We start from the raw sequence: 14,365 nt of genomic DNA, 5'->3' as shown, positions 1-14,365 counted from the left end.
GAATGATTGGTTTCATAAATTTTATTTACTGAAAATGTTTATAAGTTGATCCTACCCTATATTTTAGTGCAGTTCTCATTGCTAATGAGCATTTAGGGGCCGCAAAAACATCTTAAATGCCTGAGACACTAATTTTTATTATCTTAAACAGGAAGACAGAAGTGTTTAATAGATTTTTATGTATGTCTAAATCAAAGGAAAACATTTGCTCATCTCCTCTCCTGGCAAGAAGGGTTCAGGGAAACTGAAACTCAGTCAGGGATTGGTTAGAAATGGCCAGTGGAGTCAAGATGGGATAATCGGAGAGATTTTAAGTTTGGCAAACAAATTTTCAAAGCAAAGCTTTGCAGAAGAGACATATCTGGGAACAAAGGTGAAGGAACAGAGACTTAGACTGAAATCCATGAGAGGAAGTAGAGTCTGGAACTATTCTCGAAAGTGATTAGGCACCCAGTGCACATCTGATGTTTCCTGTACTGGCCACGATGGGGTGGGAAAGTTGTCCCAGAAGCCCAAGTGCTTAAAGTTTATGGGCCTTAAACTGATAATTTTTGAATCACAACATATTTTGGATAATGGGATACTTGCCCTGCTGTGTGACTTTTGCTCCTTATCTTCTTTTTCTCTTTCCCTTTCTCTCTCCTTTTTTTTTTATGTGAACAATAAAGTATTGATGGTAAGGTATTTTATTGTAATAGACTTACATATAAGTCATAAATATTGATGGTATTTATTGTGAGGTGGAATCTTTCAGTACTTGAATTATTCTAGGTGTGTGATTTAATGTAGCTTCCAAAGAGGATTCCTTCAGGTCATTTCTGTGCCCAACTGAGGATGGTGGAAAAGTCCCCAAATATAACTCTGCATTATTTTTGTAATAGAACATCTTGGAGCTATAATAATAGATAATGAATCTATTTTTTAGGGTGCTCCAAATGACATTAGACAATTAATACAGCAATATAGAAGTACTCAATTCATATCTAGAGAATAATTTAGACATTGAGAAATACTATTTCAAATGTATTACCATTTCTCAGATACTGTATTTTTAGACCATTATTATATATGTTGATGAGTAAATAGCGCCAACAATTAAGCAAAATAGTCTCAATCTGATATAATTTCAAGGAGTTTAGGCAATAGCTTTCTTCATACCAAGACCTCTTTAGTCTGCTCACTGAATTTTGAAATTCCATCATTTTAAAGGTTTAATTTCTATTTAATTGCCAAGCCCTCTAGGAAAGGTACTTATTTAAGTTGTGATATTTTGTCTATTCTTTAGTGTAGATAAGTTTCAAGGCCTTTTTGGAAACTGGTTTTTGTTAGAGAAGAGGATGAGAGCCTTGGGCATCTGAGGGGACATGAAGAACAGGTTCCACTAAAATAGAGACTTAATGAAAAAGGGTCATGCTGATGGTGTGCTGCAGCACAGAAAAAACTGTCCAAAAGTTCTCCATTTAGTTAATAATACTTTTTAAAGTAAGGCTGGGTGATGAAAAAGCTGTGTATATAAATGTCTTTTTAATTTTGTTGCTCTACTCACTGTAGGAATCAAACTATCCAGAGTTAGGGAAAGTTACTAAAGACAAATTTGACAATAAAACATGAATTTGAGGTCTTATGACCCTCATTTTGCTGGGATGTGAGTTTGTCCCATATGTTTATTAATTTTATTAAGAGAATAGAAGTGTTTAGAGGCTACTGTCATTCTGTTATCCCTACTTTGCATTGCTTTGTTCATAAAAACTTACTAGGCTAATGACTATAATAATATATAGCCATAATGACATATTGTGTGAAAATGACTCGTTAGCCTCCACTGATAGGTAATTAAGAGAGAAGCATGAATCAACTCAAATAGGTAAAATGTGCATTCTCAGTTTTGCCTAAATAAAACAAACAGAAATGTTCTTTTGACCATGGAAATGTTTCCTCTTACAGTATATTCTCTTTCAAATATACCTGTATTTTCATTTAAAACCATGTGAATTTGCTACTTGTCCATTAACCTAGGGAGATTAACAATTTGCTAGCTAAGACACAAACTTGTTTCTCCTATTTTACTTCCATGTTACATTTCCCACAAAGGAAGTGGGCTGAAGAAGTATTGAGAAGTGCCAACCATTTAATTTCAATTCAAAAGAAAGAAAAACAAGGAAGAAAAGAGAAAGGAAATGAATCATAAGAAAAATGAGCTTTAAAGCAACACAAAAAGCCATGTACCTGCTCAATCCAAAAAGCAAGCTCAATCCAAAAAGCAGGAACCTGATAATCAGTCTAGTTATAAATACTCATTTAGGAGCTGAGAGTTCGGGCTCTAAATTATTCGCCCTTGTGCTTTTTGGACTCATGAGAGTCTATAATAAGCAGAGTTGTATGTACAGCCTAAACACATTAAGTGAACAAACAACATTAATTGGCTTTGGTATGCTGACACATGTAGGGCAGTCCATACTTACTTTCTGAAGAGGTAGTTCTTGATGATCAAATTTAGACTTAGTCTGCAAGTTTAAAGTCATGCTTCTGCCTGCATGCATTGCTGAAATACCTCCATAGGGCAGCATGCCAAGGTTAACTGTGTTGTGTTTGTAAGCAGCATTCTGAGTAGAGGAAATAATCATGTGACAGGGTGTGAACACATGCTCAACAAACTGATTATTACATGAACATGTTTAAATTTATAACATTTAACTTTAAGCGGGCAAACAGTAACTTTTTTTTCAAACATGCACTCGATCAGACAGAAGCATACAGTAAACGGTGTTAGTTATGCACATAATGAATACTATTCAAAACTACAGAAAAGACAAAAAGCAAAGAAAATACATTCTATTTTATATTTGCTGCTAACTCAAAGGCATAAAGTCTATCTCTTATATATCATGGTAATAGTGACTTTGGACTAGTATTGTCCTTCTGTGGTAGTCTATTAATTTAAAAAATTCTAACTGCAAATTTTACCAGCTGCAAATGTCATGGCCTCTTTTATATTGTGAGATCATCACATAATTTTGTTTTAAGCTAATGCCTTATAATGTTAAAGCCAGAATCAGTCCCTTAATTCCTTTGTCTATAGGCATAATTACAGTAATTCAGAAAAAACAGCTGATCAAAAAAATCTTTCTGACTATTGGCTTGATTGAATTTACTTGTTAGTTCAGTTAAACCAATCAGATAAGTTATACATGAATTCCAATATGCTAATTTTTTGTTTCTTAAAAATTACATTTTAAACTAAAGAAATTTCATAATGATACTAAAGCAATTATAATTTGTCGAATTATTAATGCAATTTATTGAATATATCTAAATATCTATGGAATAGTCTGGTGATATTTGCATTGTGACTCTCCTTCAACAGGTGCACCTAAAATTATTCCAAGTAGTGATAGATCATTTTTTCTATAGAACTTCATTTAAAAATTAAAACGTTTTAGATACCCCATCATCATATCATTTCTACCTGTACAATCTCCACCTTCAGCCTACAATGGAAATGTAATCATTGACAGCATTTGGCCCCTTTAAATAATTCTCTTATTTTGGAAAACAAAAATCCACATAAGTTAACTTAGTACATTTTTTCTTAACTAAATATTATTGAACTTTAACAGCAGGCAGCTATTCTATTCTGAGGGCATTATTTACAAAGTAATGATTTTTAGCATTCAAGTTTCACTGAGCTAAACTGGAAGACTATTATACTCCTGATGGTGTGCTTGTCTACTAATTATATTTGTTATGAATTCATGATTATCTCACACAGAGATTTTTCTTTGTCACCACGCCATAATTGAAAATGACGCCAAACATCTCAATCTAGCACATGGATAATTCCTTAAGGTTTAAAATTAATGCAGTCTAGTGCTCTCTCAGCTCCTATAGAACAGTAGCAGTCTTAGACATTTGGGTTCATGTTTTAAATTCTCTATCACAGTGGGGCTCTGTAGTGGAACCATGAGCCTATGGTTAAAGTAAAGGAGAAAACAAGCATCTTTTATCTAGGGTAGTACTTAGAGCTACCTCTCCAAGGTCTGCACTGAGATCTTTGGTCAACATAATGTTGGACTGTTAAACTTATCCAATATCCGGGCCTCTAGGCATTTGTCTTTTATGTGGAATGGACAAAGATCTTGTAGTTTCTAGTATAACTTTGATTTCCAGGGTTCAGAGAGTTCAACTAAATTTTACTGGGAAAGAAGCACTAGGTCTCTGGTACAGTCTGACTTTGGACAAAATGTTAAGTAGCACAGCTATGTCAAAACTAATTTTACATAATAATTCTGTGCTTCAGTACCCTGAATTCATCTTGTTGAATATCTGGAAAGTTTTAAGTAAGATACAGCCCGACTAGCTCAGTAACTCAGTTGAAAGAGGGAAAGAAATGTTACGTGGAGAAAATAAGAGGAAGAGCTTCCAGGATCCAATGGCTTGGAGCAATACTCTAAGGCAATTTAATTTCTTGGAATTAAATGAGAAGCTATTGAATATACATTGAAATTGCTCTGAAAAATGAAAGACAGACCCAAGGAATTATAAACAAACAGAGGATATGTGGAGACTAATTAAAAAGGGAGGTGTCATCACAGCAATGGAAAATAAACATGAACACTGTTAGTTGTCTGGGACAGGCAAGGCCTCCAGAATTTTGCTGATCCAAATTCCCCTCCCCCAGCCCTATACGCCCCTCTAAATTTCCTGCTCCAACAAGAGGAGTTACCTACTTTTCAGTAGCTCAGATCAAAGGAGAAGAACCATTTGTCTCGGACTCCAGGAAACTGAGGATGGTACCAAATGCTTACAATTTTATCTTTTCTTTGTCACGCTTCATTTCCACTCACTCCTCTGTTGCCTCAAATTACTAGTCATTGTACATATGCTCCAAAATGCTACTTATAACCTTTCTTGACTAGTTTATCTTACCCTGTTACGTATGGTCGTGTCTACACGAGGCCAGAGTTCCCAAACTGTACTGTATTATTTGGCCCCAAATATTTTCGCCCTCCAAGTTATCTGTCTACATGGAGGGTGTAACTTGAGGTAAGGCATGGTGACAACCGACCAGGTGTCTCCCACTGACAGCCAGTCATGAGGCTTTGATGAGGCTCCCTTCAATGGGACTGAGCACACCTATTTGAAACAGACATTCTGATGAAATATTTTGCAAGGCAGAACCAATTTCCACATTGAGAACTAACACCCACACCCACATGTATTAGCTCACTCTCGCCTTAAAAATAATTGTTTTCTTGTCATGTAGACACGACCTACAAACAATATAATTATTTAAAAAGAGTAAACCTGAAAACACAAAATTCAACATTAAAGAAATACATAATAAATACAGTGACCTGTGTTTACAGCAGGACACCAAGTAAAACTATTGAGTGAAACATTCTGATAGTATATTATTACCCAGATCCCCAATTTACACTGGGTTTTCAAACCTAGAAAATGAGTACAAAAGGCCCCACTTTCTCAAACAGGATCTTTAAGATTCTAATGTCATCACAAAGCCCTCTACACCAAAGTACATTGAATGATAATGGTCAATTGATAATAATTCTAGAAAATGAAATTCCAGATTTCTCTTAGAGAGATTTGAATGGGCAACAAAAAGTAATTCTAGGATTTATAATATCATTTTTTTTCTCTCCCCAATCACGGTGCATTCCATGCTTTATTATGACTCAATTTTTAACTGAATTGCATTAATTACCTTTTCTTCCTGCAATATACATGCTAATTTGTACATCTGTAGTCTTCATAAAGACATCTTCTATTTTTGTTGTCTCTAATACGATTTGAATTTAAACATTTCTTTCTATATAAAAACCAACATTCTAAATGGCAGAATTTTTATTAAATGAAATAATGTGTAGGAGGGCATTCAATCTCTGCTTATTTTATTTTTCTGTTTCTTGCTGGGAAGATTATTGCTCATTAGAAGTAATAACTTTAGTAGTCCCATAGCAGCAACTATGTGCAAATTTTATAAACAAATTAGGCCTGACTTTAATATGTGAGTCTGTGTAGAAAGGTGTGAAATACTCACTTTTTATAGATTCAATAAAAATCATACACTTTAGGTCAACTGGAGAATAGTTTTGTGCCTTGGAGAGGCATTTTGCCTTAATGGCTATTAAGCAATGGAAGCACCATCCCATATAATAGAGTCAAATTCTTTCTTACTAACAATATTTAGGCTAGGCTTGACAAATAATTCACCTAGAGGTTACGGACTCTCAAAGAGCTTTAAGCAATATATCCATGAAAAACTATTATGATCAATTTTCCCCACAATATAAAGATAAATAAAATACTGATCATCTATTCATTCATGTAGTTCATGCTTCACTACACGTGCTTAGAAATGCCAATAAAGGAAGACTAAAGGCAGGAGGGATATTCTTATAGAGAAATGCCAAACATACCCTGTCTAACCTTCTAGCTTCTATATGTCTAAGCAGCTGTTGTCTCCAGTCTGCAGGCATTTTACCACAGCTCTCCTCTCCCTTCACAGGAGTAGGCCTCGTCTTTATATCACTGTTATCTGATGGCTTGTCACCATAGTTACCCAAGTTATAGTCAGATGGTATTTTTTCCAAAAGAGCTGCCATAGTAGGCCTAGCTGAAACTGGCCTGGTTTGGGAGGCACCGTAACTCTCTGTACTGTAGCTTCTTGCAGACAATGGCCTCCTTTGGGTAAGGTTTTTAACTGGAAAACTTCCCGCCTGAGCTTTCACTTCTTGATATGAAGGGTGTTCATCTTCATACCTGCCATTCCTCTTCAGGAACTGGGACTCAGTTACTGAAACGCTGCTCTGACGATCCAGCCCTCCCCTATATGGAGGCCTGCTGTACCTATCACTCGGAGGCAGCTCGTGGGGCTCACTGACCCTCCTAAACATGGCCATCTCGGTGGAGCTGGCCAGGGAGTCGGCTCTTCTCAAGAAGCCTGCCCTGGCACCTTGGCTCGCAAATTGGGCATTCACCACAGCATCCTCATTAACAGATGGCTGGGAAAATGAAAACATTTGCTCCATTGGTGGGTATCCTCTGTAAGCTCTAGGACTAATCAAATCCTTGGCCATGTTTTTGCTTGGCTGTTGAACATACTCAGAATTGTGTTGAAAAGGGGGCGGTATCCTCTTTTCAGCTTTAACTTCCACTGCACCTTGAGGATTGAAGCTTTGGTCAAACTGATAGACTTTTTTTGTCATAGAAGCTTTTTGTTGTTGTGGCCCTTTACTGCTTCCATAAGTGAGCATCTCATCATCCAACATCGGGACTGACTGGCTTCGAGACATACTGGACATACCATGCTCTGGTCCCAACATTTTATCTGGTCGTTCATGGCTTCCTAAGTGATCACTCCCAGAAGCATAGTTTTCTAATGGTATATTATAAACCTTGTAGGTACCAATGTCAATCTCATCAATACTCTGTGACTTTTTGAATTTATTGGATTTTATATCTTTCATTAGTGGGGAAAGCCTCTCTGTGCTTTTGCTAATTGAGATAACACCTTTAGAAGTTTCTGGGCGGCAGTGGATTTGAGAAAAGACATTACTAAGACTCCTGTTGGGATTGGAATCATGATACTCCCATGGTACTCCTGGAGAAAAAGGACTAGGTATTTCGGCAGATTCTTTTATATGTTCTTTCCTTTCAGTCAAGGGGCTGGTAGTGGGGGTTGTCTCTAATTTGGAAGGAAAGGCGGTCCTGTCTTCAAAAGGACTAGGGGTTCTGGTCCAATTCTGCCAAGGATTGGAAGGAGGCACTTCTGTTTCTGGTGTGTGTCTGTGTGTTGACTGCTCAAGTTCCAGGGGAACACCAACAATCCTATCTTGTCTGATCAAAGGCCTGCGTCCATGGGAAGCTGTGCTTCTAGATTTTGAACTTAGGAGAGGATTATTGTTGGCATTCTCGGCTGTGGTTTCCTCAGCTACAAATCCTGTGTTATCGTAATGTGAGCCATCAGTCCAGTTGTCAGTGAAAGCATCACTCATGGGCAGCCGGTCGGGAAGCTGCGGTAGATTCCCTGGGGGAACAGCCTCCCGCTGACTGAGTAATGGCTTTGAATCAAGAGGCTGTGGGAAAGATTGTGCAATCCTGTGAAGACAATGGGAAGAAGAAAAGTGAAAATGAGGGAAAGTTGGATCTTTGCCAAGAAGAGAACAAGCAGTGACGAAGGCCACCATCCTTCATGTAACTGATCATTCATCCTTACCTGACTGATGATTAAGACAGAGTTAGGATTGCATGTCCCCACCAAAAAGCCACTGTTTAGCCTGGTCTAACTTTTACTTCTTAGTAATAATCACCTTCAAACATATTGTACAATTTACTTATCTATTATATTTATTGTATATTGTCTCTTGTCTTTTGCTAGAATGTAAACTCATGAGGGCAGAGGTCTTTTTCTCTTCAGCCCTAGAATAGTGCCTGGCACATATTAAAAACATATTTGTGGAATGAATGAATGAATGAATGAATGAATGAATGAATGAATGAATGAAATATATAGGTCTTCAGTAATGGTCCTGAGACCTGACTGATAATTGAAATCACCTAATTCCCGATAACCATCCCTGGAGATTCTAATTCAGTACATTGCCAAACTATTTGTTGAAAGTATCTTTCTCAAAAATGCTGGGCATATTTAATGAATCCAAACTGAATCCAAATAACATTTATTTGAAGACCAGATGCCACTATATAGAGAGCATATTCAAGTATCTTTTTCTAGAATGCTACTTATATATTAAATTATATATACAAGTGATAATTAAATAATAATAAATAATTATATATATACAAGTTATATATGAGTTTAGGTCATTGGCATGCTTATACCAGTGACCATAGTATCTCTAGCAGATGCTTATTTATCTAAGTTTATTCTAAACCATTTTTACACTAATAATATTGATTTATATGTGTTTTGTTAGTGAGGGAAAGGCTTTTATGTGCTTTTGCCAATTAAAATAAAAACACATTTTGAAGATATCTTCCAAAAGTACCTAAATTAATCTCAGCTCATATAAAAAGTAATGAATTTATAAACTGAAAGAATTAAGATTTTTATCATGGGCATCAATGAACAGAAATAGTTATTTATGAATTAGTAAGAAGACATTTCCAATAGTGGCAATATTATTAGTAAAATACGAGTAAAAGTTATCGACTACCTACATTACATAACAATTTTTATTTGCTATTTGTAGTGTAAAACATAGCAACAAGTTACAAAGTATGTACATTAGAACTGGGCAAATACTACTTTATCAAGTCACTACTGGGCTCTGTGGCTTTTGTTTTTTCATCTGCAAAAAAAGGATGGTGAAATGTCCATATGCCTCATAAATAAGTACTGCAAAAACAATATTTTTGATCAAAATTTTTTTTCTATCATCTCATCCTGTAAATCTCCTGCCATCTTTCCCTTAATCAACAGCCTCCTCTTGTAAGATGGACTTATCTGCTCTTGGAAGTCCTAGGTGAACTGCATTTACTTACTTGCCCCTTCTGTCTTCTGTGCCACTTACATGCTGAATACAATTCCAAATTAAGAAGATTTCAGTTTTTAAAAACTTGCTGAAAATAAGAGTTTGGGAACAGAAAAGAGAGAATTCTAAACACACCTGTTACCCCATAAAGAATTATGTACTGCATCTTTAGCTGTTGTCTGCAAGGACCCCACTTTAACCCGGTTGTTAGAGGATCCTGAGGAGGCCTGGGAAGGCGAATAGTCTGAGTAAGTGCCTGAGGAAACACTGTTATTCAGACAGTGAGTTTTGTCAGCTTCAGACTCATCAGTTGATTCTGGAATTTAAAGCGGAAAGATGTTAGGATGCTATGAATAATTACACAAAAAAATAAGTATGAAAAACAGATACCATACTAATTAATGTTAGAAATACATATCTGTAAAATATTTTTATAGACTAGGTTGTATCATAATTTACAACTGGTGACTCATCATGCACATGCATTTGCAGGACATTTTCCATATCAGATTCACAATGTTACCTTTTTTGTCCTTCCCTAGCAGAACAAGTTTGGGTGGGTACAGAGGGGTTTCAGCTAATGAAGGGTGAAGTTCCCCAATCCTCATTTCATTAGCTGGATGAACAAAAGAATCCTGAGAGATATAATAATACAGGACAAGGAAAATAAACATTTAAACAATGGTTAACCAAGATGGCAATATCTTTATTTGGCTCAGAGTCAAAAGATGTGGCTCTAGAATTTAATTCAAAGTGGGGCACTGAGAGAAATGAACCATATGTATCTCTGAGTTACGCACTAAATTTTTTGTTTTTTTGTAATTTAAGTGAGTCCATTTATTTATTAGACATTTTTTGAATGCTGTTTATACTCCTAGCACCGTGCAAAAAAGTGTGGAATTTCCAAAGAAAGATAAAATGTGGCGCATGCCCTCTGGGAGCTTGCAACCTAGTTGGAAAGGTGAGATATAACTCATTATAACACAGGACTGAATTATGATAAGCCATATATGAGTAGTGTGATTCATACATATATATGATATATACACATGTAAGAGTTCCAAGAGGTGAACTATTTGAGAGTTTAAGAGGAAAGTGTCTCACTGACCAACTAGATTTTTTTTTCATCCTTAGCCACATTAATGTGCTGTTATGTCCTGTAAGTCCTGCTCTTTCTGCCACTCTTCCTCTTAATTCTTACTGTTTCCCAAGTGATCATCTCCTCAGTTTCTCTAGTTCTAACCATGCTTTCTTCCTAAGGTTTCTAGTTTTCTGGTTACCAATCTAGCCTGCTAAATCTTCATTCTAAGTCTATTCGTTGAATATAATGTGCACCATTGGTACAAGAATATAACTTTATAATGATAAATGAACATGCAAAAAAAACCCCATGGATTTTAAACTTCTATAATTCAAATTATTATTCTTAGTTAACCAGGTAGTGGGAAAGCATTAGGGAAGGCAAAATGTCAAATTCTCACTTTCTTCTAGGTATAAAAATGCCTTATCTATGCCCATAAGTAAGTAATAACATAAATTTATGCATGGAAGCTATCTTTATGTCTCTTCCCCCCCCCTTAAACTTTAGATGAATTTGAATTCAAATAATAATTTTCAGTATTTTTCAGTTTTTTCATTTTTTAGTATCTTGTTAGTTTGGAACATTAATGTAACACATTTATAAATATTTTGTTAAATCAGAGAAGTATACTTGAAAATAAAAATATCATAAATTTAAAAAGACCTACCTTATAACTAATTGGCTGGTATAATGAACAGACTGAAACTTACTATAAATATGATACATTGCCCAAGAATCCCCCATAGTGACAGGCTCAGATCTTTGGCTATTGCAGAGAAACACATCCGTTTCTCTAACTCTTGGCTTGAGTTCTGTCCTTTAGGCTTGATTTGGTTACATTTGTATGGGAATATTCCTGTGAAAAACCTGGGTTTACCTAAACTGGGAAAAAGAGTGGGATTGACAAAAGTCTGGAGCTGAAGAGGGAAATTTGTGCTTTGACGGATTTTGAAAATTATTTCAGAGGTTTAGTGCAAGAAAACTATGATAAAGTTTTAAGGTGACAGCATAGAGAATAAAAGAATTTACATATCTTTGGAGAAACTTATAAGAAGATGCAAGTTTGAAGAACAGTACCACAGAAGGCATAAAATATGTTGACCTGTCAAAGAAATTTCAGTTACAATATGTCATATTTTCATTCTATTTCTGTTTTATCATTTATTAATCATGTTACCTTGGGCAAGTCAGTGTTCCTGTCTGGACCTTATTCAATTCATCAGTAAGATGAAGGTAAGAGATAGTAGGAATTAGTGCTAATTCCCGTCTAGTACTAACATTCTGTGAATCTAAAGGTAACTTATTTATTGAAACAATAATTTAAAAAGAAAATATTCTCATGACACATAATTGTAAGTATAGAAATTTTTTTAGTAAAAACAAAAACGGAAGTAAAATAGAAACACAAAAAAGCAAGCCAAATTGTTACACAAATACAAAATGTTATATAATTAAGGGCTTCACTTTTTTTCCCCATATTCAGTACTCAGGTCATCTTACTTGTATAGATTAAACTTTCATACTTGTATCCCAAAATCATGACCAGAACTCTGCGTAGAAGCTATGATCTGACTCAGGTTCAAGTTTCTGACCCTGCTCAATCAAGAATTTCTATTGTGAATCAAAAAAGAGTCTTAGTGACCGGGAAGAGAGTATGATTATCAGCTAATCACGAACGTACATCTTTTCTCTAGAATTCTGTGGCCTTTGATCTAGGAGGATGACACTACTGAAGCAGGAATGATGAATTTTCACGGATCCAGGTAGACTCTCTTATCTATATGACTAAAGTGATGATGATGACAATGACAGTGATGATAATGGCCATCAGTTACAGAACATTGATTATGTCTGCAATGTACTACTATGCTAAACATTTTATCTATATTATCCTTCATTTAAAGGATAACCTTGTTTTTTATCATTATGCATTACTTTAAATTATTATCATCATCATCTTTGTTTTACAGATAAGGAAATGGAGGTTCAGAGAGGTAAAGTCATAATTCCAAGTCACAAACTTAATAAGTAGTAGAGCCAGGATTTGAACTGGGATGAGTCCTACTCAAAGGTCTTCTGTGTGATACTGTGTATGCCATTTTGTCTATTCTAAGAAAAACTCATTTCTCAAATGGGCTTCACAGAGCTGACAAATGGTCCAACAAAGGAAATTAATCCTTGACTTTGTCTCTATAAATTCTTTTACAGAAGATAGAGGAATTAAGTCCCTGTAGAAAAAGTAGGTAAAGTTTTGGGGACTACTTCTATGGGTAAAGACAATGGAACTTATTGGTGGGAAATCAAATTCAGTGGGGATCCCACTGTAAGCACATTGAACTGTATATTCTTCTGGTGAGGAAACAGAAGCGGAGGACAAAGAAAAGGGAAAATTTCCTTTTTTACCCCATTACCCTTCCACTGTTCAAACTACATCTTGGCTGCTACCACAATAGAGAAAGGGAGCCTAAGGTAGAAGTCAAAGGAAAAAAAAGCTTATTTCTGAGTTTTTAAGTCGACCAGGCCTACTCTTTGTCTAGCATAACATATGTTAAAACTCCTAGCTTAGAGTTGGCAAATAGAAGTGAGCATTAAATTTTTGTTTAATCTTTCCTCTCCCCCTTACTTTGTTGTATTTGTAATCTATTTACCATGTGTTTTCTTTCTGTTTTCCACCTTTGGTCTTGTATACCTCTATTCTTTTTTTTCCCCCTTGGTCTTCCATATTTAATCACATGGATAAATATATCATACAGTGTGTAATACCTTCTTCCATATTCTTGGCAGTATTAACTAAATAATGATGACTCAAAAATGGCATACAAGTGCAAAACATATAATAAAGGCTTAGTATACACTGATTGGCTTGATGCTTGGTTGTCTGTATTTATTAAATCTGAATATGAAAAAAATAGAGTGTGACATTTTAATTTGGCTGCAGTTAATTTGAGATAGGAGAATGATACAGAAAGCAACAGCTTCTTCTTGCCCTAGGATGGTGAAATTCAGGGAAAGAAGATCTAGAATCTTGATTTTAGATACAGTATTGAAGTTATCAATTTCCATTTAAGAGGAAAAGGCCAATAGAAGAAGAAATCTAAAAAAAGCATAGGGCAAATCACACAAATGAATATAAAGCCAAAAGTCAAGCTTTACTCTTAGGCAAATTTATTGTGGCTAAATTGAAAATTTAATTACTTTTTTTCCTTGGTTGTCCAGCAGTATTCCCCACTTTCTGGGGCAGGCTGGGCCCTCTGCTGGCAGATATGCAAACTATGCTGATTCTATCTCAGGATCTTCCCTGTGCCTGGAATGCCCTCATCCCTTTTTCACTTTAAGACTCATCCAATCTTTAATATGCAGCTTAACCCTTACTTAGAGTATTATATTCTCCACCACACAACCAATCATGTTATCATATTTCATATTATATGTTCTCTAATCACTTCCTGTGTTAAGTTTATTTGGCTAGGCTTTAAATTACTTACGGATTGTGGACACATTTTATATTTCTTTTCTCTCTCACAGTATTTAGCACAGTGCTACATATACAGTTGGTGTTTAATAAATGCAACAAATTGATGCTTTGAAGTGCAGATTTGTAAAAGAGTTTTGCCAATATAGATTTTTGAGAAGGAGTTATATGAATTTCTAGATGTACTTATACCAGTTATGTTTCTAATGAAGATAAAAAGATGATAATCAAATTAGCTGAAGAGTTGATGAGATAGTAGAGGTGGCATAAATGTAGTTGAATTCTTTTCAGACTACA

The 14,365-nt window shown here is 35.4% G+C and overlaps 1 protein-coding gene across 2 annotated transcripts in view; it reads right to left on the bottom strand.

The window, feature by feature from the left end:
* LRRC7 (leucine rich repeat containing 7) overlaps positions 1-14,365 on the bottom strand; it is a 422,920-nt gene that overhangs the window by 78,972 nt on the left and 329,583 nt on the right. Inside the window, exons 18-21 of one of the 2 annotated variants that reach the window (XM_063104407.1) lie at positions 10,039-10,150; positions 9,651-9,831; positions 6,438-8,118; positions 2,463-2,603 (exon numbers count right to left, since the gene is read on the bottom strand). In XM_063104407.1, coding sequence (XP_062960477.1) covers positions 2,463-2,603; positions 6,438-8,118; positions 9,651-9,831; positions 10,039-10,150 — 2,115 coding nt within the window. The remainder of the gene's footprint in view (positions 1-2,462; positions 2,604-6,437; positions 8,119-9,650; positions 9,832-10,038; positions 10,151-14,365) is intronic. The other variant, XM_063104408.1, reaches the window with a different exon arrangement.

This window comes from Cynocephalus volans, chromosome 8 (genome assembly GCF_027409185.1).
Source record: "Cynocephalus volans isolate mCynVol1 chromosome 8, mCynVol1.pri, whole genome shotgun sequence".
NCBI lineage: Eukaryota > Metazoa > Chordata > Mammalia > Dermoptera > Cynocephalidae > Cynocephalus > Cynocephalus volans.
This window is presented reverse-complemented; position numbering and strand designations above follow the sequence as displayed.